The sequence below is a fragment of the Amaranthus tricolor genome, chromosome 14 (assembly GCF_026212465.1).
Source record: "Amaranthus tricolor cultivar Red isolate AtriRed21 chromosome 14, ASM2621246v1, whole genome shotgun sequence".
In the NCBI taxonomy this organism is placed as follows: domain Eukaryota; kingdom Viridiplantae; phylum Streptophyta; class Magnoliopsida; order Caryophyllales; family Amaranthaceae; genus Amaranthus; species Amaranthus tricolor.
The window spans coordinates 9,114,366-9,138,896 of NC_080060.1; the positions used below are offsets into that span (position 1 = coordinate 9,114,366).

General features: G+C 30.5%; 2 protein-coding genes and 1 pseudogene across 2 annotated transcripts; 2 read left to right on the top strand and 1 right to left on the bottom strand.

The window, feature by feature from the left end:
• Nucleotides 1–1,253: 1,253 nt before the first annotated feature.
• On the top strand, nucleotides 1,254–7,948 carry LOC130799748 (phytochrome-interacting ankyrin-repeat protein 2-like). Its single transcript, XM_057662966.1, has 3 exons — nucleotides 1,254–2,090; nucleotides 6,635–6,806; nucleotides 7,366–7,948. Exons 1-3 carry the CDS (start codon nucleotides 1,947–1,949, stop codon nucleotides 7,581–7,583), a joined length of 534 nt encoding a protein of 177 aa, XP_057518949.1. The 5' UTR covers nucleotides 1,254–1,946; the 3' UTR covers nucleotides 7,584–7,948.
• Nucleotides 7,949–12,657: 4,709 nt separating this feature from the next.
• On the bottom strand, nucleotides 12,658–14,138 carry LOC130799914 (F-box/kelch-repeat protein SKIP25-like). Its single transcript, XM_057663208.1, has one exon. It carries the CDS (start codon nucleotides 13,918–13,920, stop codon nucleotides 12,745–12,747), a length of 1,176 nt encoding a protein of 391 aa, XP_057519191.1. The 5' UTR covers nucleotides 13,921–14,138; the 3' UTR covers nucleotides 12,658–12,744.
• Nucleotides 14,139–21,451: 7,313 nt separating this feature from the next.
• LOC130799264 (photosystem I P700 chlorophyll a apoprotein A2-like) overlaps nucleotides 21,452–24,531 on the top strand; it is a 14,191-nt pseudogene continuing 11,111 nt past the window's right edge.

Sequence of the window (24,531 nt, forward strand, 5' to 3'; positions counted from 1 at the left end):
GACAAGGACGAATCTTAAAGTTATCACATCGCAATATTATTTATTATATTCTCCAAGGCTAGAAAGAACTAAAATCAAGGCATCGTACAAGTAACTTTAATAATTCTCCACAGTTGACACTATGTTCATGGCTTATTACAATTATGTATTTTTGATTTCAATAACAACCTAATGAGGTATTAGTAACTCTCACAATTAAATCACTAACAATTAGCAACTAGTAACTCTCACAATTAACAACCAAAACAATTTCTATAGTCAACTGTAATCAAAAACATTACTAATTGCCACAACAATAATCAACTAAGTCTTAAAACTACTTATAAGATTATTGAATAAATCATCACACCACCAAAGTAGCATACAAACACATACACACTACTAGTAATCACATCTCTAAATTAAACCCTAATCATTTCATGTTCAAGGATAATTCTTTTGACTATTATCCATACTAGAATTCAATGAGACTAATACACAATCAACACACAACTCATAAACATGGTAGATTCTAATTAGAATGAGTAAATTAATCAATTTGAAAAGTGAGAGAGAGCTTACAATGGGTGAACTAGAAAATGGGTCAAGAGGTTGGTGGTTCTTGTGGTGGTGGCGTGACTTAAGACACGGTGGTGGAGGAGGGCTGCGCGGAGCCGGTGGGGAAGCAAACCCGCAGCCGCCTGCTGCTGTGATGTGCACTACAGCCGCCTGCTGCTGGGGCTGTACGTAGGAGTGAGGAGGAAGGCCGAGTGCTGCTTGTGGTGGTTGTGGGAGGCTACCCGCTGTTGCACCTGGGGTGGCGGCTGTTGCACCACGTTAAATTTCATATCGGTCTACGTGCCGAAAGTTATGCGAATAAGTACTTGATTTGACCGGATTTCTGAAAGAGTTTTCCCATAATAATAATCGCGACGTCCATTTTTTGAAAAAATATCGTTATGATAGATAAAAAGGACGTTTAGGTGCTAAAACAAAAGGGTACCATTGGTAATTAGAAAAGTTAAAGATGATTAAGGATGTTGAACGAAAGTCAAAGGTGATTAATAATGATCAACGGTTATTTAGGCTGGTCAAAGGTCATTTGAGTTGGTCAACGATCACTTGACTTGAGTGTTGTAGGCTTTGATACTTAAGGGCCTATAATTCATAAAAAATAAACTTTTTTAAGACTATAATGCACAAAAAAACGCTAAATTTAAAGACTTTTATTCTCAAATTAGTTTTTTGATTAATAAAAGCTTATTCTTTTCAATCCTTCTCCATTTGACCCGGCCTGGCTCCGTCCGTTTCTATTTGACCCGGGCCGGCTGTATCGGTTCCGTTTCACAAGTCAATTTAAGGTTTCAGCAGTCAGAATTCTAGAATATTTACTTCTACGACCTAGCTGAAATCTAACGCCTCTTTCTTCGTCGATTAACCCTAATTTCTTCGATACACCGTAGAACCCAAATCAAATTAGACTATCACTAGTAATCACTTATGTTTTCGTCGATCGATCGAGGATTTGTTTGATTTTCTATTGCGTCTCTGAATTTCCTTCAATTCGATATCTGATTTTCAATTTAGGGTTTTGTACCAATTTATAATGTTCATAATCTCCCTTTTCTCTACTGGTACGGCTTCTTCAATCATTCTCGTTAACAATCTCCGTGTTTTTGGTCCTGGTTTGAATCCTTTCGCTCCCTACAATATGACCAATTACTTTACTTTTTCTCGCTAATTTCAACCTCCTCGTGTTTTCGCATACTTTTAATTCGTGAGTTATTCATCAGAAATTTGCTTAATTTGAGCAATTCATCTGAAAAATCATGTAATACAGTTGCTATTCTTGATTTTATCAATTTCGACCTTAGGGTTTCACTTTGTTGATTGATTATAAAGAATTTGAGTTATTTGGAGAAAAAGATTGGTTTGGGTCTTATTAATTGGTGTAGTCTGTATTAATCATGCTGCTTACACCTCAAGAAGACGATTTGGGGGTTTCTAGGCGAAGATTGTCGAGGAGACGATTACTTCGGTCTGGGTTTGACACGGATGATAGGGGCTGGACTCCGCTCCACATCGGTGCTCGTAAGGGCGATGTTAAGGAGGTATATTGTCTTGTTACCTCATTTTTCCTTTAATCTTTCTACTGGTGCTTATATATGCAATTGTTTAGTTATGATTGCATTATTAGGTTTAAGAAGTTGTAAGAACCTGTTGCCTAGTTTGCATATTCATATTTGTGTGTTAGAATCATGGTGCAAAGCGCTGCTTGTATCACTACTGTAACGGTTTTTGAGCTTACCATACGAGCCACAAATCTATAAGCGTTGCCGTGAAAGTGGTTCCAATGAATTATTGCTATTTCAGCGACATTGATTAGGATGGTGTGTTTGATGGGTTGTTAAAGCATTTTGTTTTTGTTTATTTTAAAGAACGAAGAGGATAAGGTTTTCATGTGAAAGGTTCTGTACTCGGAAGAGAAGTTAATTGCTTGTTTCACTTTTTTTGTGTATCCAATTAATTAAATAGTATTAGAGTTCCCACATAATGTCATTGTTATTTGTTTCTTCACTTGAAATTTGAACACACTAAAAATTTCTTCATTTATGTATTCATTTTGCTAAACTCCATTTGCTATACCTACTTATATTGTCAATTGTTGGCAAAAAAAAAAAAAAACAGGTGGTAAATCAACTTCCTAGCGGTCATTGCTTATTGAAAAATGCCTAGCGGTGACAAATTTAAGCTTTTCCATCGAGTAGGTAGGAATAGGCATATAAGTAGATCTTTAGCACATTTAATCCTTTAATTTGATGGGGAGGCCTTGTTGCTTCTAACAAAGTTTGCACACACTTTTTAAATTATAGAGTTGATGATGGGCTGTCTCTACGGCTGCACATACTCGGGTTTGGTCTCGTACTCTCGTTCGAAACCACTAAAGTTAAATCTGAAAATTTAGACCGCTGTGGTTTACAATTTTTTGCTTTCTGATTTCCACATTTTGACATTTAGAGTGTTTTGGAATTGTTGAGTGCTATGAAATTTCCATTTTTTTCTAAACGATAAATTTATGAGAATAAAAAGTCAAGCAAGTGGCATGCATCTTTCTAGATTTTATTGCGACTTTCTTCAAGTTGTGGGTTTAAAATGTATTACATGAAAAGAAATTCAATTCGACACACAAAACGAAATGAGATACGAGAAATGTTAATTTAATGCTTTAGAACCTTCAGAAACGATATTTAATCTCAAGAAGCTAAGATATGACCATGATTTACATTGACCAGAAATATAGTAACATAAATAAAAAAACCTGGAGTCTTGTATCACAAAAGTATAGCATAATACAAAGAAAAGATAAATATTTCAATACAAACGGTTTGAAACACGGTACGAGCATAGTTTTTGATTTGCACTTTTAGTGGGTTAAGAGTTGGATGCAATATGCAATCACACTTTTATAATCTTATAAACATCTTGATTGTGGAAACTGAAGCTTTGTTTTGGGTCCATTTTAGTGGAAACGGTATATGTTTGATATTGACCAAAAAAGAATGGGAGGAGGAGGGGGAACATCGAGTTGTAACGCTTTTTTGTTCAAAAGTCTATGTGGTATCATTGAGTTGGAGCTTTAGAATGATGTCTTTTTATTCTTCTCTTATTATATGTCTTGTGAACATTGAGTGAATATGGCGTTTCTCATCTTTTTCCATAGTCTTAAGTTTAAAGAGAAATTTTTTACTATTTATGTTGGAGTTATTGCAAGTGATTATTTTTTCATTTGGGCTATTTGGATAGCCATTAGGGATTTTTTTTCCTCATTTCCACAATTAGTAAGTTCAATCTTAGTTTTAAAAAGCGCGAGGAGCGGCGCAAAAGGTCTTAGAGCCTAGGCGCAAAGTGTAGGGCGAAGGTGCGAGTTTTTTGTAGAAGAGACATGCTTTTTCGCTAAAAGCGTAAAATTCAATTTTAAAATGTATATAATACTTCAAACAACAGATATTAATATTTTAGTATTGATAAGTTAAAAAACATTCATTATTCTTGTGGCAAACACCACCTTAGCACAAAACTATTATAATGCGAATATGAATAATTCCCACAATTATTTTCTTCTTCGCATGCTTTTTGTTTTTCTTAAAGAAGCAACGATTTTTCAAGCTTCATATTCAAGTAAATTTGGGTTTTGAGTTTTTATTTCTTTTTCTAACAAACAAACACAAGTTAATTACCGAGCCCAACAAGAAGGTCGACTGAGCGCACAAGGCGTGAAGCGCATCGAGGCGCCCAAGGCGCACGCCTCTTGTAGTCGGCTTTGCCTCACTTAGCCAAGGGGATTTTAGCTGAGCCTGAACTCGAGGCGCACAAGGCGCAAAGCGAGGCACACATTTTAAAACTAAGGGTTCGATCTGATTCAAAGTATTGTGGAAATCGCATATATAATGAATCTACGTAATAAATTTGATAGGAAAAATTACTCTCTTTCGATATAATATACGAGTATTACTCTAATTGTACACATCTATGAAATGAATATTAGCTTGCTTGATGAAGAAGAGAATAGTAAAAGGATATTATTATTTTACACCTATTTTTAAAAAGCGGGTATCGGGTATGTCTAGGCACGCCTCGAATGAAGGCTTTAGTAAAATCCCCTTTTGTCATGTGCGCCCTTTGCACCTTTTGGCACCTTGTGCTTTCATGAGCTTTTGATTTTTATTGGAAGAATTTTTTTTTTGAGAATTTGTCAAATAAAAATTAGGCATTAAAAAGATTTCTTCTTTGAAGATAGAAGGAAAACGAAGAAGGATTTGCTCTTGTTTACAAAGAAAAAATGAAAAGGGTAACATAAGAATTTGCTTACATTTCTATAAATTTGTGGACTTCTACCATGGCCTCGTCTGGCACCTTCTTTCCTTTTCGTTTTCTCTTTTTCTATCTTGTGAATTCTTTATCTTTTTTTCTTCTTTTTGATTCTTTATCTTTTTCTTCTCTTTCTATGGCTCCTTCAATTTAGTGTCTCCTTTTGTCTTTTAGTTCTTACTATGTTTATTGTCTTCGACAATTTGTCTACTGCTTTTTGTTGGGTTTTTTCTTTATTATTTTCTTTATTTTTTCTTCTAGCTTCTCTTTTCCTTTTATCTTTGTATTTCTTCAGGATTTTTTGTGTCTTTTGTGGGTTTCCATTTCTCTCTTCTTTTTGTTACAAATAAACATGGAACAATTTGACAGGTTGCTTTTATAGGTAGATTAATGTACCCTGTTGTGCTATTTTTCACTAAATAGTTAGCATCTCACAATTATTATGGAAGTTTTAGATTTTTGATGTAATTATAATATGAATATCATATTGTTTAAGAATCAAATTCTTGAATTGGTTTAAAAGTTTTTTAGCTAAAAGTTGTACTTCGCATATGAAAAGCTCACGCTTTTGCCTTGCGTCTTGCGCCTAGGCTTTGGGAGTTGGGACCTTTTTTCTCTTGTTGTGCCGTGCGCCTTTTTGAACCGAGGATTTAGTCGATCTTTTGATGTGGTTTTGAATTTGTACTCAATGATTCAATATATTATTGCTATGCTGTTTCCGTGATAAAACTTGTTGCCTCTGAAATGAACTTGCCACAAGGCTTGCAACGTTCTTTTAGCTTAAATTAATATGTCCCCAGTATTTCTAATGCTATGATAACCTATGAATGTTGCCCTCGTAATTGATTCTCGATGATGTCTTCATCTTGGAGTCCTGCCATTTCTGCCCCCTTCTGAAATTCTTAGGTTCACCAAAGTTTGAATTTATATAATTAATGGGCATAGTAGTAATGTCTATCCCTCATAAAAAGTGTTATTGGGTCTTCCAAGGCTGGAATGTAAGTTAAACTCCTGGAATCTTTGAGGAGAAGTGCCGGCCCAGTTGAACAAGCTATGGTATGCTGTATGGAAGTAAATGAATAATTTTCCACTGTATTGAACCTGGATGAGAAAGAAGGGTGGTAATTGAACTAGTTAGGCTCAAGAAAATCAGGCAAAGTTTTGTTCTGCACTGCAGCCTTTGGATGTAGTGTATTATTATCTCAGGTTAGGTAAAAACAAGGCCGCATTACATCGTGTAAAAACAAGGCCACATTGCGTCGCACTTTTACCTTTGGTGTTAGTGTATTATCTGAGGTTAGGTTAAAACAAGGCTGAATTGCATCGTGTAAAAACAAGGCTGGATCGCATCGCATGGCACTTCTGCCTTTGTTTTAGTGTATTATCTCATGTTTGGTACTCGAGATAATACAACTTCTGATAAGAATTGTCAGATGGCGTATTGCTTGTTACCTACACACTTGAAATTGTACTGCTATGTGTTGTCAGACTTAGATTCTGTGTTGCTTTCGACTATGACCATTTCCTTTTCAGATGCATGATCTGCTGTGTACTTGCCCAAGTTTCCATGTATTGTCTTATCAAGCTTCCAGTGTTTTGTTTTGCCTTGAAGGCCCTCCTATTTATTTAATTTGAAGGAGAGCTGCCTGCTTATTGTGCTCTGTTTTGGCTGCTCTGGTTTTCTTCTTGATGTTTTCATTCGCAGAAGTATTTGTTTACATAAAAACTATTTTTGGCAACTGTTTAGGTATAAACTTGTTTGTCAATTCTGTGGAAACAAATTCAGGTCAAACGATTGCTCAATGATGGGATGGATGCAAATGTGGCTGCTTGGGGTACCAAGTTACAGGGCGTCACTCCTCTACACCTTGCTGCTGAAGGAGGCCATCTCAAAGTGATGGATATACTGCTTGAACGGGGTGCCAATATTGATGCTAGAACCAAGGGTCCATTTCGCTGTGAGTACCATCATTATTCAATACCTTTTTATGATTAATTTTTAAACCCTCAAAAGTTGCCATCTGGATTAATATTTGGAAAAATTACCAAAAATAATCCAACCTTTTTATGATTTTCGTATAATATTTCAAAATATTAATTAACCATGAATAATCCAAACTTCAAACTTTAGGGGGGTTTTTTCCTTGAGTAAACCCGGTAACCGGATGACTTGTTATAGCAAGTTTTATTTTTTTTAAAAGATAAATTAAAATAAAATGTCGTAAAAATGTAAAAAAAAAAAAAAATTCTGATTTTTTTCCATCATTTACAGTTTTTTTGCAAATTTTGAAATTTTTTTTCTAATTGTACATTAATTTTCAGCTTACAATTTTGGTAAATTACCTATTGCCGTAGATCATCCAATTAACCAAGTTGAGATTATTCATGGTTAATCGATAGATGAGATTATTTTAGAAAAATCATGAAAATATTGGATTATTCTAGGTAATTTTTCTTTAGTTTTATCGGTTTTCTTGAACTTCTGGAGGTCTAATTGTGTTTTTGGGGTTTTTACAGGGACTCCCCTTCATTTGGCTGCAAAAGAAAGGAATAGGAAAGCAGTTAGGTTTCTGGTTGAAAATGGTCCTTTTCTGCCCCCTGATATCAATGACAGCAGATTCAACCCACCAGTTCATTATTGCTCTGGCCTCGAATGGGCCTATGATGAGCTCAAGCGTTTACAGGACAGTTCATCATCATCCAGTGAGACGTCACCTTATAGCTCTGAAAATTAATGCTGTCTCCCGGTTTTCACCCACGTCATCTGTGTTTAAACTTTTTAGCGTTCGGTTGTCGTTGTGCCAAATAATATGTCGATGATGGATATGACTTAAGATGCACTCACTTTCCCGGTGTGGCATGTGTGCAATTTACAGCCAAACTCACTTTTCCTTGTGTGTTGTGATGGAGATCAGAGCTTTGTGTTTCTCAAGTATGATAAGAAACGAAACCTCTTTATTGTGTGATTTCTTGTGTCATTTATGTTTTGCATTTAATGTTAATTAATTTGTAATATCCGAATCATCATATAATCCAGCTATATGATGTTGCTATATTTTCACTACTATATTTTTTTATAAAATTTTTTTTTTTCATTTGATTTTCATCTATGTATTGATTTTCTCTTTTAATCATATACTCCCTCCTATTTATTAATCTATCTATCACTCTTAAAATTGTGTTTTATTAATCTATAAGTTAAAACATAGCTATGTGGGATCTTATTTGATTCGTTTTAATGTAAAATTGTTATTAATTTTTTATAATTTTTAATTATACATAATTAGATATATTAGGATTGAATAAGTGCATTAAATATTGTGCATAAGGTAGATGAGACACTTAAGATAAATAGAATGAAGTATTTTTTATTAAAAATATCTACCATTAAAATTTTTGTTTTATTATATCCGAAAACAAACTTCAAAATTACATTTACGGACTACACGATAGAATAGCAATCTCAATGGAATAGAACAGATGAGATTAATGTTTTTGCTATATTGTTTGTTCATCTTCAAGTTGTTACTCTATTTTCAACAGAAGACGTACCAATTTGTCTAATTGTGAGGATAGACAGTCACATACACCGAAAGTCGGTTTTTGTAGAATGTGAATTAAAATAGAAACAGTTGCAATGGTCAAAGATCATGTGGGCTATGCCTTGCCGAGTAAAGGAAGCTTACTGCATTCATGATAGCTGTGGCCACTGGCTTGCTCACACTGCCAACAATCAAATTGCACACCGTTTACTTGTTTGCTTTTATACAACATTTGCTATTAGGTTTTGAACGCTCCTAGTGCTATTTGTTAAATAATGTTGATTCTTCTTATAAAAGAAAATTTGAAATTTTTAAGTCAAAAAATCAAAAAATTGAACCAATAATTCAACTTTCAAACTTATTTCAAAAGTAAACGTGAAATTTTCAAATCTGAGGTTTGGGGCTGTCCGCAGTTACTAACTGCGAACAGGTCAAAAAAAGACAAAAAAGCTATTCGCAGTAACTAACTGCGAATAGCTATTTTGACCTGTTTTTGTGGAGCATGCTGTTCAAACAGGTCAAAACAGATCAAATAGTAACTGCAAACAGCTATTTTGTCTTTTTTGACTTGTTCGCAGTTAGTAACTGCGAACAGCCCCAAACCTCAGGTTTAGAAATTTCACGTTTACTTTTGAAATAAGTTTGAAAGTTGGATTATTTGGTTCAGTTTTTTGATTTTTTGACTTAAAAAATTTCAAAATTTTCTTATAAAACGGCTTGAGCCAGGCCAAATGAACCCAACCCGTTGGAGTTCTTTTTTTGTTTTTTAAAGCCTGATCTGTTTTCATTTGAGTTTGGTTTGGTCAAAATCAGTTGTTGTCAAGGTTTAACTAGAAAGTTCAAATTGCAAAGTGATACTTCTCTGTATTGATTGGTTTGCTGCAATCTAAAAAAAAAAAGAAGGTAATACATCACAAAATAATAACATGATAAAAAATAGGTTGATAGAAGAAATATATAAATGAGATGAATATATGAGCGAAAACATTTAAAATGTTTTCATATGCAATTCATGTATAGAAACTAAATGTGAAATTACATATAGAAATTCAATCCTAAGATCTTTGATAAAGGGTAATTTTCCCTCTAAAATACAAATAATATTTCTAATACTTTATTTATATTATTTTTTTTTATTTTAGATAGGTTAGAAAATCAATACATGCAGGGAGAATTAATTCTTCATTTAGTGGTGATAATCAAACTTTTTTTTAAAAGAGTGAAAGTAAAATCGCTCAGCCACTAATATAATTTATGATTTGATCCTATTTTAAAAGGTCCTATATCATGGATCTTTTATGATTTGATCCTATATAACTGCAATCGATTATACACTAAAAATTGTTTAGATAAGACTTTTGCATTATTGTTATCAGCTAGTCTCTTTTAAATACGTATCTTAAGTCTAGCCCATTATATGTTAATGCATATATTGTATTTTTAATGCCTATTTACATTATTCTTAATACTTACTTACTGTATGCTTAATGCCTATTTTCAATATTTTAAACATCTATTTACATTATTCTTAATGCTTACTTACAATATTTTAAAAAATATATAATGGGTCGGCCCAATTAAAGATGCCTTTTAAAAAAATTATCTCTCACAAAAATTTATGTATTGTTATTTAATTCTAAAATGAGTATATCTTGTATGTAATTATTAGTTGCCTCATTACCCTTTTATAGAACTTGTACTACCTTGTTAAAGAATATCTTGTTGAACTAAATCAATTATTGAAATTTTCGATAATGTAAAAATTGAAATAATTGAATTCAATTACATCGTAAACCAAATTTAATTAAACACCCACAATTAAAATTAGATAGCTTGAAAAGTTATAAAATTAATTATTTTATTTAAATTAAAATTTCAAATATAATAGAATTCCATGGGATAATGCTTATACATCCCACCAATTAGTACTTCTTTGATTTTTAATAGATGTTATATTTTTATTTTTTATGCTATCTAATGTACATAAAATTTTTAATATCTTTAATTTATATGATAAAAAATTTTAAAAAATTAATATTATGAAAACATACATCTAGATGAATCAAACAAGATCTCACTTGATTATATTATACATTATACATAGAAAAATATATACAAAATAAAATTAATTGATGAATAATAATTATATTGTGCAAAAGCAAAAGCAATAATAAAATAACTATAGTGCCTACGACTAAAATCTAGAAAAAGTATATATAAAACGCCATGCCAAATGCAGTCAAAGCAAATGCCAAATGAATAATAATTATGGTGGATTTGGTTACTCACTTAATATATATTGTAGTCATCCAATCAAATTATTCTCCTCCAACTTTTCTATTTATAAGCCGGTTTTGAAAATTCATACATTTTTCTACTTTCTTGCTGCAATACTACTTCAATATTTGTTTTCTATTTAATTATTCTGTGACTTTTGTGAGCGACAACGATCTCAACACAAGAAGTTTACATTTTTATATTCTTTTTAATTTATAGTAATTAAGATTTTAGTCTAAATATCTAATGAGACTCTCAAAAAAACTGTCTTTCAAAACAATTTGTGTTGATTATTAGACGAAATTATCAATAATCAACGGACTCTTGCTACATCTATATGTAAATAAACTTACTTGTCCTTTATGTTTAAATAAACTAAAATATTAGATGTAGTGGTTAAAAAATAAAATCACTTATTATTTATAATCATCTTTAAATATTTTTTGTAAGTCAACTAATTAGTTAATGAACTATAGGAGATAATATGACAAAAAATTGGTAAATTAGTTAATAAACTAAAGTTTGTATTATTCTAGGAAAACCCCCTAAGTTTGTGTTATTATGATTAATCAAAAGCTATTATTGTGTGGAAATTAACGAAATGTTGAATTATTCACAATGATGTTTTCTATTATTTATCAATTTCTTTTATTAACATCGAAATTTTTAACTCTATTTTAAATACATCTATACAATCCATTCTCTCTCTCCATTAAAATGTTCACCTTTTCCTTAAAAAAAAAAAATAATTTTCTTTAATGCTAATTTATAAGTGTATAATCTATTACAAAATGACTATTAATATAAAAGGAGTATTTCTGTTTATCAATGATTGAATTGAGACTGTTACATGCTTACATTATGTTTTAATTTTTGAATATTTTCCCTTAATAACGCTTTTTAAACACTTAATCCTCACTTTCAAGTAGAAGAAAACTAATTGCCCTAATAATGTCCACATAGGACAACATGCAAAGTTTATTTAATTTCTTACATTTCTGAAATACACAATTATTTAACATAGCGGTTCAATAAATGAACCACAATTATATGCAAGATAGTAATTTATGAAATTTTAAATTGTTTAATTAAATTAATGTACAAAAGGGGGAAATATGGAGTCATGGTCTTGGTTTCTAACACGTATTAAAAGATTTTTCATGAAAAAGAACAAAATTGGTAGTGGGTGCGAAAGTTATATGCATCATAGGTTAGATGCGAGAGCTTCTCTATGAGCAGAGATGGAGAACACAATATATTCCAAGACACTAATGATAGATGTGCTACTACAACAGGTTGGACATGATCATTTTAGTGTAGGAAAAGAGTTTTTTTTGTTAATAATATTGTGGGAAAAGATTCTAACAATTTTAGTGTAGGCAAGAGATTCTAGTGGAGATAAGCAAGATGTAAAACATGAATTTCCTACATTTGACATTATATGCAAAATAGTAGACAATTTTTAGATGATCTAACAAGGCATTCTCCATGTGACTTTGCTATCAACCATAATTATTGTATCAATAAGTCTTTCTCATCCTTCTAAACAAAAATCCTAGATTTTTTTTCCTTCCTAGAACCTCCTCAATTTAATCATAACGCACTAATAACAAAAACCAAAAAAAATCATAACAAAAAAATAAATAAATGTATAAATAATAAATATACAATTCGTCCTCTATATAAGATCGTCTCACTATAAGATGAATCCACGTAATTAGCGCATTTATGTAATTAACCACTTTAACACACTAGGGAGTGTTTGGGCAACGACTGGTATCTGATTACAGTGGCTGATTTGACCAACTAATTTTATTAACTGGTTTGAGCAGCTGATTTTGAACCTGCTGCTATAAGCAGCTTGTTCAAATACAACTTTTTTATAACATTAAACTATTTCAATCGACTAATTTGTCAAACATTAGCACTGGTTAGTTTGACCCCCCAACGCTTTAATTGTATCAAAATAAGCTAAAATTGCACAATAAACTATTTTACCAAACACTCACTTTAATATATTAATGTTCTCCTTTAAAAAATTGTGATAAACAAATGTATGGTATAAAACTGCATGACGTTAAACAATGTTCAAACCGAGTGGACCCCTACTCGTCCTAGGCAAAATATGAACCGCAACCACATTAAATCCTTGTGGTGGTTCAACTACCCACATTCTCGGCGGCGGCGCCGTCACATCCACCACAATTATAACATTTCCGCCATTACATAAAACACAAAGCTTACCGCCATGAGCCGTCATTTGTTGGGCTCCACGTAGTTTCTCACTCTCCATTATATTAACCCATTCATCTTTCTCCTCATTATATATTTTCAACACTCCTTTAGATTCATCCACCATGTAAATCACCTCTTCCGCCATTGACGCCGCCGGGCCACGCCATCCAGCCACCATCCCTTCTTCCATTTCTTGCCATGTATTGTTCTTAGAGTCATAAACAGCGCCTTGTTTGGTGGCGTCTCCTTTGACGTTCACCATGCATAGGCGGCCCTTCCATCCTATTGCATCCGTAGCTTCACGTGAGAATCGACCGTCCCATAACGGGCCCAGTTTTTCCCACTGTTGAACCCGATTATTCGCTGATGGGTTCCATTTTTCAACGGATCTTGCTGTGTCCGTCGAGAAATGAGACCCGAATCCACTTGCTATGTATAAGGATCCGTTAAGTGATCCGGTTGCACACCATCTTCTGGGAACTGAGATGGATGGGCCATAAGTCCAGACCCGTGTAGATGGGTCGAATACCAAGGGTTTCGGTAAAGCGGGTGCTAGATGCTGCGTCGTACCCGCAACTACTGCTAGTTTATCACCCACTGCTACAGACTGAACAGGAAGGTCTCTCGAAATAAATGGCGGATGGCGGAGTAAGAGTGAGAGGGGTGGCGGAGGAGGAGGGAGCGATTCCCATTGAGAAGAAATTGGGTCAAAAGAGGACAAACAAATTGGGGTAAGAATTTGTTGAGGCTTTGAAGAAGATGAGTGGGTTAAATTATCGGGAGTAAGGATAGTGTAAATGGAGTAAAATGGAGGATAAATTGGGGAGTAGATGAAATTCCGCCATGGATGAGAAACAGAGTAAAGGATTGTAGGAGAGATTTTGGAGAGGATTAAATGAGAAATATGATCTGGGAGACCTGGTATTAATTGTTGTTGTTTATCATCTTGTTGGTTTTGTTGTTGTTGATAATGGTGGGGGCTTCCATGGTAGGAGAGCTTTAAGCTTTTTCTGGACATGGAGATTTATAAAGTAATGTTTGATTTGAGAAATTTGTTTGGGAGGTTTTAAAATAAAGTTCAATTGGGGGAGGAAGGAAGGAGGAGGATACCTGTGGTTGAGGGTGGTGGGAAGGAAGGATTGTGGTTTGTGGAGGAGTTGGCCTTAAATTGACAATAGTTTTGTCCCTTCAAATTTAGTGACAAAAGTGATGTTTTCTCTCACCATAGCTTAAAAATCTACTTCCTCTGTCTGTTTTAAATTAGTGTCAATATTAGTAATATTTGTATTATTTACTCATTATTTTTAATTTTAATTAATTTTTAATTTATAAATTAAAATATAGTTAAGCGACATCTCGTTTGATTTGTCTATAAGAAAATATTATTAATATCAAAATTTTATAATTTTTTAATATATATAATTAGAAATATCAAGAATTGAATTAGTATATTAAACTAAGTGAAAAAGAAAATATTCCAAGTAATTTGGAACAGAGGAAGTAATTTTTTTTTAAATGAGATGGTCTCATGATGAGACAATTTTTATTGGGCCGGTTCATATAGATTTAATGCATTAAAGTTATTACTTATAACTTGATAGATTCCCGTGTAAAACACAAATGCTATAAATATTTACCAACATGAATAATGATATTATTTTATAAAATTAATTCATTTACAATATGAACTTAATTATTAAATATTTGTATTTGTTATGATATATTATCATTATCAAAGTGAATAAATAATTTATTATACAACAATATTAAAACATATATTCATAGTAATTATTGATAATTAAGACAAACAAAATTTAAAAGTCTTCAATCATGATAGATAGAAGGGAGATTTAGTTGAAAAAATAGCTGAATTAATTAGCTTATTCATTATGTGATAATGATTAGTTAAAATAAAGATTTTCATGGATATTCTTTTATTGGTTTATGTAAGAAAATATAGCATTTCAATATATCATCACATATAATTATAATCAATCAACAAATATTACATGTTTGAATGAGTTATTTATTTCCTTAAATATCAAGTCAAATATCAAAAGTTACCCTGTCAATGATAGAAAAAAGGTGGGAAAAATTTTAATGACAGTGTGACACATATCTCAAGTCGTTTCTTCATTAGTATATTTTATTGATTATTGATTGATTATTGATTATTGATTATAAAGTAATCAATTACAGAATTGGGTTAATTATATGGACTTGTCTTGATGAGACGGTCTTACAAGACGAACGACTATTTTTTTTGTTCTATTATACTTACTATATTTCATTTCTTTAAGTGATTGAATGTGTTATTTTGATTATTTATATTTTGATTGTGAATAACTAAATTCATTAAAATTTAATATTGTGAAAGTACGCAATTAGACGATTCAAATAAGATATCATTTGACTATATTTTTTCTTACAAAATATATAATAAACTTAAATGATAAATAATACAAAAATACTTAAGTAGCAAGTGTTTACGAACCAAGGTAGTATGAATTAATTCCATTCTATTTTATTATGCACTTTTTTTAATATTTCATTCAGGAGTTCATACTCTTTATTCTCTATCTGATTTAGTGATACTCTCTAATTCACAATTTTTATATCTAGTTTGATCTATATTACTTTGTATGAACTAAATTTATACAAGACTTAACCAACTAATTCAAAGAAAACAAGATAGATAAAATGTATTTTCTATGTAAGGATTTTGCTAAGTAACGTTTAGGGTGTTATGAGCAAAATTTACATTTAAGATTTAACTTTTAAAATAAAGTGTTTTTCTATGTAGTGGATCACAAAAAGAGCTTTATTATCTAGAGAAATTATTATAAAAAAAGTTTTACCTTTGAAATATTATCTCAAATTTTGATTGATAAACAAATATATATGTAGTACTTGTTACAAACTTCATAAAATTGATGTGAAAATCAAAACTTTGTCTAAATATTCACAATATACTCATCTCCTCTCTTCTATATATGTTCTTTTGTTAAAAAAGAATTTTTTCAATGAAATAATGCAATATGAATATCAATTGTAAAGAAAAATGGATTATGAATTAAAAATTTTCGCCAAATATCCTAATATATAAATCAAATTATAATTCCTCCTATTCATTATTATTTTTCCCTTTGAGTTTTTAATACTATTCATCGTTTACTCTTAATTTGTATTTTATTCTTAATCTACAAGTTAAAATATAGTCAAATGTAATCTTGTTTGATTCGTTTCAATGTAAATTTTATTAAAATCAAAATTTTATAATTTTGAATTAAACACAATATGAGATATCTAGGATAAAACATGTGCATTGCAAACATGCAAAAACCAAATGGATCAATAATATTTAATATGAGGGTGTAATCAAGATTTTTCTTAAATTAATTTTTTTAAATATTGAAGATTTAAATAGGAGACTAAATACTCTCCAGATGGGTGAATAGGAATTTGCTCTTTTTTCCATTTGAAACACATTTTAAAAGTTTGAAACCCATTTTGAAAGAATACTTAAATGCACAAATTCAAACACAGAAGTAAAATATGCAAAAATAACTTGGATAAAACACATGAAAGTTTTATTAAAATTCAGCTACAAATAACATAATTTTCACCTAAAATTCTCTTAACACGTAGAATTCAAACCCCCTTCACCAACTCTTAAAATCTTAAATCACTACTAAAAACCTTCACTATCTTCAATTTACATTAACTTTCTTCCACGAAAAACAATTTAAAATGATAGATAAAACCCAACACACAAAACAAAAACAAACACTTAATGTTATATACACAAGAAATTTTACTTAAATTAATCTATTATTATTTTAAAATTTAAATGAGGACCCCATTACATCCACCTCTTATCCACCCATTTTTTTGCCTTGGTCATCGTTCATGTGCTCCTGAAAAAGTTTTTGTTTAACTTGCATTTCTACAGCTTTTTCCAATTTTTTTGGCGTTTTCTCATGGATTTTTTATGCTACTTTTTAAATTCTTTTCTTAGCATTACTACGCTAAAGCTAGTTTATTTGACTACATTCGGGGCACACCTCTATATTACTCCCATTTTTTTGTAATACTTGTATAGTATCTTAATACATTTTCTCACAATTTTAATTTATTAACTAGCAGTTGTCCATCTCATTTTTGTAATACTTGTATTATTGGTAGATATTGCAATATCCAAGTGATAGAGAGAGTATTGGTTATTAGGGCATGTCTATTGAAATTATACATATATATATATATAGAGATCACTTTGAAAATAAGAGCTCGTCAAGATTTCACTTTTTATTTTTGAGAGAAATAAAGGTAAATATAACTTTTTTCTCCTCAAAATATAGAAATATGAGAAAAAAAAAAGTATAAAATACATGAAAAGATGATAAAAAGATGATGAAATCTAACTTTCTCCCTAAAAATCTCCTACCATTAGACTTGCTCTTAGGGCATTCTCAATGATGGGTAATTATCAACCAAAATATTTATCTCATGATTATTTTTTGATCATCTCATAGTGGAAAAATTATTTGTATCTCACTTATAAGTAAAAAAATTATCACTATTCACTCTCTTCTCTTGATCATCAAAGGAAGATTTCCTCTTTTCTTCCTCCTATTGAATGTGGATCATTGATTATCATATGAGGATTTTTCTTTGTATGACGAGATATATCAACATAGTAGAAAACCAATTTGTATTTATGTTAGGGGATCTACGATGAAAGCAATTAAAATTATGAGACAAATTGTGAGATACAATAGGGCAAGAAAAGAGGCTTGGGCCCAAAACCGCAGCATATTATGGCCAAAAAACCGCAGCAAATGGGGTTTTTCCACTATGCTATAAAGTACGTACTAAGAGAAGTGTCTTGGTGGCCGGCTAATGACAAAATGGGTATTCTCAATAAATACATTAATATAGGGCAAGATATGTATTAAGAAGTGAACACAAATGCTTGGACATGTAGAGTGGCAACAAAGGATTTTTCATTCACAAATGACCTTTATCAACCCTCAACCTTATGTCCCTTTCGTTTTGCAATGGTCCTTGATGAGATAACTCGATTGATATTATGAGACGCGTCTTGGTGCGTGTTGTTTGCTGACAATATTATTTTGGTAGATGAGTGCGAGGAGGGGTTAAATGCTATGTTAGAACGATGAAGATAAGAGTTGGAGTCACGATGGTAATTAAGTCGAAGTAAGACGAAGTACATGAAGTTTAACTGTAGCACAAATGAGATAATGAGAGATGCTATAAACCTAAAAGCATAAGAAATCGTCCCATGTTGATGCTTTAAATTACCTTGAGTCTATATTTCAAAGTAATGGGGACATCTAATAAGATGTAACCTATAGATTTAAGTGTAGTGACAAAAATAGAGAGAGATTATTTGGATATTAAGTGATCAGTGTGCCCTTGAAACTAAATGAAAAAAATATTGGGATTTTATAAATGATCATATTAGGAAGATGGAAGTAGAAAAAATGTGATTGCTTCAATGAAAGAGTGACATACCTTGAGGGATAGAATTCAAAACAAAAATATCAGAAAGGTTTTATGAGTCGCAGATATTGAGAAAAGATGAATGAGAATCATTTCAAATAGTATGGACATGTACAAAGACGATGTATTACCGAACCGAGATAAAGAAGACATAAAGTTAAAGCTTGGAGGACTAGGTAAGAGACAAGAAAGACTGAAGATGGCCTATTGGGCACACGTGAGAAGGGATATTAAGAATTTTACTTACATATTCAGATGGTGGAAAATCAAAATGAATGTAGAAAAAGAATCCATGTGGACTATCGTTGTAACTGATATATTATTTTATGTTGCCAATCATAATATTTTAGGATTGTTGTTTCATTCTTCTTTGACGTGTGGGTATTCTTATTAAGGGGGATTTATTTTCTCTTTTATTTCTATAATCCTTTTAAGAGAGTTATGTTTCAATTGAGTTTTAAACATGATATATTCACAAAATAAAGAACTGTTTACATATAAACGTCGAAAATATTAGTGATTATTAGATTTTTATTTTTTTAAAATTGTGTTTAATCTTGTATAAAACATGAAATCTTAAATCTTTCTTTCATTAATTGAAACCTTAATGCATTTTTTGTGTGTTTTTTCTTAAAAAACAAATTGAAACTTGATTTGTTTGGATAATCACGAGTGCCAAAAGTCATTATTGTTTATGGGGTTGTTAGTTTTTGTTGGTTCTAATCTTGAAAAGATGAATCTTGAATCTTTCTTTATTTAATCATCGTTCTTTTACATAAACTATTGAAGATAATAATAGATTTGAATAGAAAGTTAAATAAACATAAAAAGATTATTTTAATCAAAAATAAAATTTTAAAGGATATTTAATTGAGAAGTTCACATGTTGTGTCAAGTCCCAAATCTCAAGTGTAACACTTCAAATTTTTGAGAATATAACTAATTTTTTTTTAATCTCAATTCATAATAATAATAATAATATTAATAATAAAAATAATAATAATAATAATAATAATAATAATAATAATAATAATAATAATAATAATAATAATAAAAATAATAATTTAAAAGATACTAATTTTCCGAGCTTTGTTGAGTTCTAATCTCATTTGGTGGTGGATAAGTTTAATCTCTCATTTAATTTCAGTTATGTTAAGTTTTACAAAATAGGGTTTAGGTAGAGAAATTGATTTGGTTTTTTTTTTTTATGATTTTGAGGTTTTATGGATGAATTAGTTGTAATTAAGAGTTAATTATGTGTTTATTAGTAACCTAGATTATTAATTTTCTATCATTTATCTTGAAGTATTATGTAGAAGAAATTCGTAAGAATTTATGGCAGTTTCGAAAAATACCAATTTAAGCAGTTTCTGAGCAGTTTTTACAAATATGCTATTTCACAAAAGTTGTTTGTATCGAAATTTTACCCAAGATAGGTTTAAGAAACGCATGATTTGAATTTGTATGGAAGAAGTATTCCCATTTTAAGTTTCTGTTGAAATTTTAAAATTAAATTAGGAATTTTAGTATTGATTAATAAACTAAGGGAGTATTTTGATATGGTGAATATTACTTTGGTTATTAAAGATATTGGTGGTTTAATTAGATTAATTATACTAATAAGTTATAATAAAAAGTCTATATTTTCATAAAAAAATAAAATAAAATAAAACAAAGTTCATTAGCTAGTCAAGTCAAATCTACCATCGATTATTAAACACATACATGTTTATATTTTAGATACCAATTTCATTGAGGAATCATATTGATTGTGCTAGTTGGCTTGCTGTAATTTAAAAGGTTAGGTTTCTTACTCGAATCTTTAATAGTTGCAAGAAAAGAGAACAAAGGTGTGTATTTTTTTTCTCTTTAGCTGAGATTGGTTTAAGCACAAGGAGATGCTCTTCTTAATATAAAAAGTGTTCTTTTGAAATTTTGAAATCATAGAATAATTACAGAAAAGTTATAGATTGTTTAATGTCTTAAAATGGTTGGGATTACCTTTGTGGTGTCTCAAGGAATTGGAACCTCGTCGGGATTATTTTGACGCTCATAATAGTTCGGGGGGTACATTGATCAGTACCTCGGACATTGATCTTCTGCTACGGTTGGCCGTTTGTGGGGTGTGCACACTAGGGATCTTTATCTAATAGTGATGTGGAGGGCTTAGCTAGCCCAATGAAAATAAAGTTCGTTCCATTCCATAGATTTGACTGGTGATTTTAAGATTTTGAAAGAAAATGATTTAGTAAAGAAAAATGAACAGTGTCTAATTTATGAAAACATAAAATGAAGGAAAAGTGATTTTTTTTATAAAATATTATTTTTATAGTATTGTGTTTGGAAAAGTAAATGGTTTGTCGGATATATTTAATGTATCCTATCTGTATATATGTTTGGATCCACAGTATGGAATCTAGCTCAGCCTATTTGGCTGATATTACATGTCGTTATATGCAAGTGTCTGAAGGTTAGAGTCGGGATACTAGCAGAGAGCTACGTCCACTCATTTTGTGTATATAGTTATAATATTTCTTTCCGCCTTAGTTTTATGTGTAATTAGTATTTTAAAACTTAAAGGTGTAAATATTAATCTGCGTTAAATCTTTTCGGTTAGGTTGTAATAGTTTAACTTAAGTTATGATTTAAATTTTGGTTAGATAATTTCCTTAGCGATTATTCTTATAATAATCGTGGAATAACATGCCTGAAATTACGAGTTAAGAAATGCGTTGGCGATTGAGCTATGTGGAGTTGAAAGTTTGGAATATGGAATGATTGATTTGTTGAAACAGGTTTATATTTTGGACGTTGATCATAAATTAATGTTTTAGGCAGTCCATTTTTCAAACGTAATTCTGTCGAAATTTCGGTAGAATTATTATGCAATATAATATAGTATAGTTAGTTACTCGAAATTCAGGGGTGTTATATCAAGCCATTGGTGAAGTGTTTGATCACCTCATAGCTTATGCACTATCTTGCACTCACATTTTTGCACTATTGAGAGTAAAGATGTGAGTGCAATGGAGTATGGAGAATTGAAGTTTGGATCACTTGATGAAGTGATCAAAGTGGATGACTTAGTGTCTATCAATGAAGGCAAGGGAGTGCTTGAGGATGGCTCTTGGATGTGCATTGAACAAGAGAAGACACAATGGAAGGCTCTGAACCCTCACTTGACCAGGTCGAGTGGATCCGCTTGGGTCAAGCGGACCACAGCACCCCAAAAACGCGAGTTTCTGTTTTGTTCTCGGTTTGTAGTGGGCCTTTGGGGTTTTGTCCTAAGGTTTCCTAAAGGACTATAAAAGAGGGTCTTAGAGCATCATTAGGGCATTAAGAAAGGCAAACACAAGTGAGGCAACTAGGGTTTCAACCATAAGAGTTCTTCATCTTGTATTTGCTTGTTTGTGTGAGATTGATATTAAAGGTTCAATCTTTACCTTGATAGAGTGTTCTCAAGGCTTGTTTGAGTTGAGTCATTGATGTATGTTGATATATTAATGATAAGAAACTTGTTTTGAGGAGGAGGTATCCTTAGATACCTCTTAATTCTTATGTGTGTGTCCATTGTTGTTCTTACTCTGTTTTGGTTGGTTTCTTTGTGCATTTTATTGTTGTTTGTTCTTCACCAAATATCATAGCTCATTCACAACATCACATTATTAGACTTTATTTATGTTAAGTTTTAACGCTTTTCCGGATAAAGTTGTTGTGCCTAATCTTTTGTATGAGATGCTTATGTGAAAAATATTTGAGTTATGTTTCAATAAAAATTATTATTTTTTTAAAGTTAATGTTTTAAGGTTTAAAACCAATTTGTCAAAAACAATGATTCACAATTCTCCGGATAAAGTTTTTTCAGAAAATTAAACTAGGTCATAATTCATTAATTGCAAAACAACAATACCAAAGTCTTAATTCAAAAATATTAGGTTGATTACATAAACCAATAAGTTAGTCAATATGGTAATTCATATGCATTTTCCATCTCATTTTTTAAATTTCAGCATCTCAATTCGAAATTCCAAATTTTTTCATTTCCATTTTCAAATTTTAATCCTTTCTTTTAGGTAATCTTTAGTTTGTGTCACCCTCTTTTTAATTCTTACGATTTATAATTACTACTTTCATTACCCAAAAAAATCCATTATTTTGAAACTATTTATTGGGTGATTGAATTCGAGCCCAATTTATTTTGTATTCTAGACCAATGTCCATTAAAAGTAACCATTTTATAGATGTTATGGCGAATTTCGAGTATAATATATCTAGTTGAGTTGATTTGGATTCATGAGTATGTAAGTATGTAACTATCTTATCAATTTGATTTTGATTTTTATATTTGAGTTCTTTTGAGTTAAATTGAATCATATCATATCCCCATGGCACTTGGAGAATTAGAGTTGAAGAGTTTTTAAATATTGTCATGTGGCTTGCTTAGAATTTATTTCAAAAGATGTGAACCTTTATATTAATTAATTAATAACAGATTTAAAAATAAAACTTCCCTTACAAGCTAAAGTACTTTTGCTTTTTGAAATCAAATAAATTCATTTTCAAATAATAATTATGATTATCTATATTAAAAAAAGATTTTTCATAAATTTACATTTAAATTAAAATTCTCACAATTGCAAAATAAATATTATAAATCAGTCACACATCATACCTCACTAATTTTCAGAATTCGAAAAATGTTTGATTTGCATTCAAACAATATAGAAGAAATTCTAACCTTTTTGAAATACTATTGACCCGATTCAAAACTTGATAACATTTCACTAAAACTATGATAAGCATTAATTAAGATATTAATGATCAAACATCGAGCCATTTGACAATGAAAGTCAAATTAAAAAAATTGTACAGTAGAAAATATGAGCTATCTTAATAAATGCGACTTTGACAGTTAAAAATGTTAGGAGAAATAGCTATATACTTATAACTTTGAGAATTTAGGATTATGTAAAAATTAAATTTTTATTTGATTTCACATATATTAGGTATAAAGTTGTAATATCAATATATGTTTTGTTTTACTAGGTTACCCATCAATGTATCTAATAATTTTTTTCTTGGACTATATGATGGTAGTATAAATTGATAAAGTTGCATACGTTTACATTTTAAAAAAAATATTTTTACTTATGTTTCATTATTTGGTAAATGACCTGTAATAGTAGGTCATTTGATACCGAAGCTTAATATGAAAAAATATCATCCAATGTTCAGATTATTCATGGTTAATCAATAAATAATATTATAGTTGAAAGATCATAAAAATATTGGATGATTTTTTATATTTTCTTCATTTATATAAGACTATAAGAATGTTAGATATAAACCTGTGTTAAGTATGAAAAATGAAGAATTCTAATGTTAAATATATTTATTTTAAAAATATTTAAACTATATGTAATATACTATCCAACTTTAATTTATAAAAAGATTCAAAATATATACAATCCGTGCATGACATGGGTATTACCCGTATTACAATAGTTATACTCGAATTCAATTTAATGGATCACTTTTGAAAAGCTTTAATGCCCATGAATACGTCATGAAGTATCTCATAACTTATAATATTCAATTGTGTCATGACATAAACTTTTTCCGATTCCTCTCATTCAATATTCCAAAATTTGCTCTAAGAATGATGCCCTAAAATGAGTTGTTGACCACTCTTACTCTTGCTTGGAAATAATCTAAATTCTTTTTTCTAATTTTCTTTGTTTTAGAATGAATGGTAAAATTAAGAAATTTGGTATAGCAGATTAATATAGTGAAATATTTAAAAATGAGAGAGATAATATAGAATAAAAATGCTGAAGTCATATTCATTAATAAAAATGTAATAAATTCATTAAAATAAATAAAATGAAAAATAAGACAAATTTTAAATAGGAGATAAGAATAAATGTAATAATGGCAACTTCCAACAAGAGTCAAAGATTGCCTTTTGGTAATTACAAATGGCCTTTTGAAAATAAAATCAGCCAAGAGCTTTTAAGAAGTTCGTTTTCTAGTGAATACTATTTCCTCCTTTGACACTATTTTAAAGATAAATAAAGTGTTATATTTAAGAAATTTTTTGTTCTAA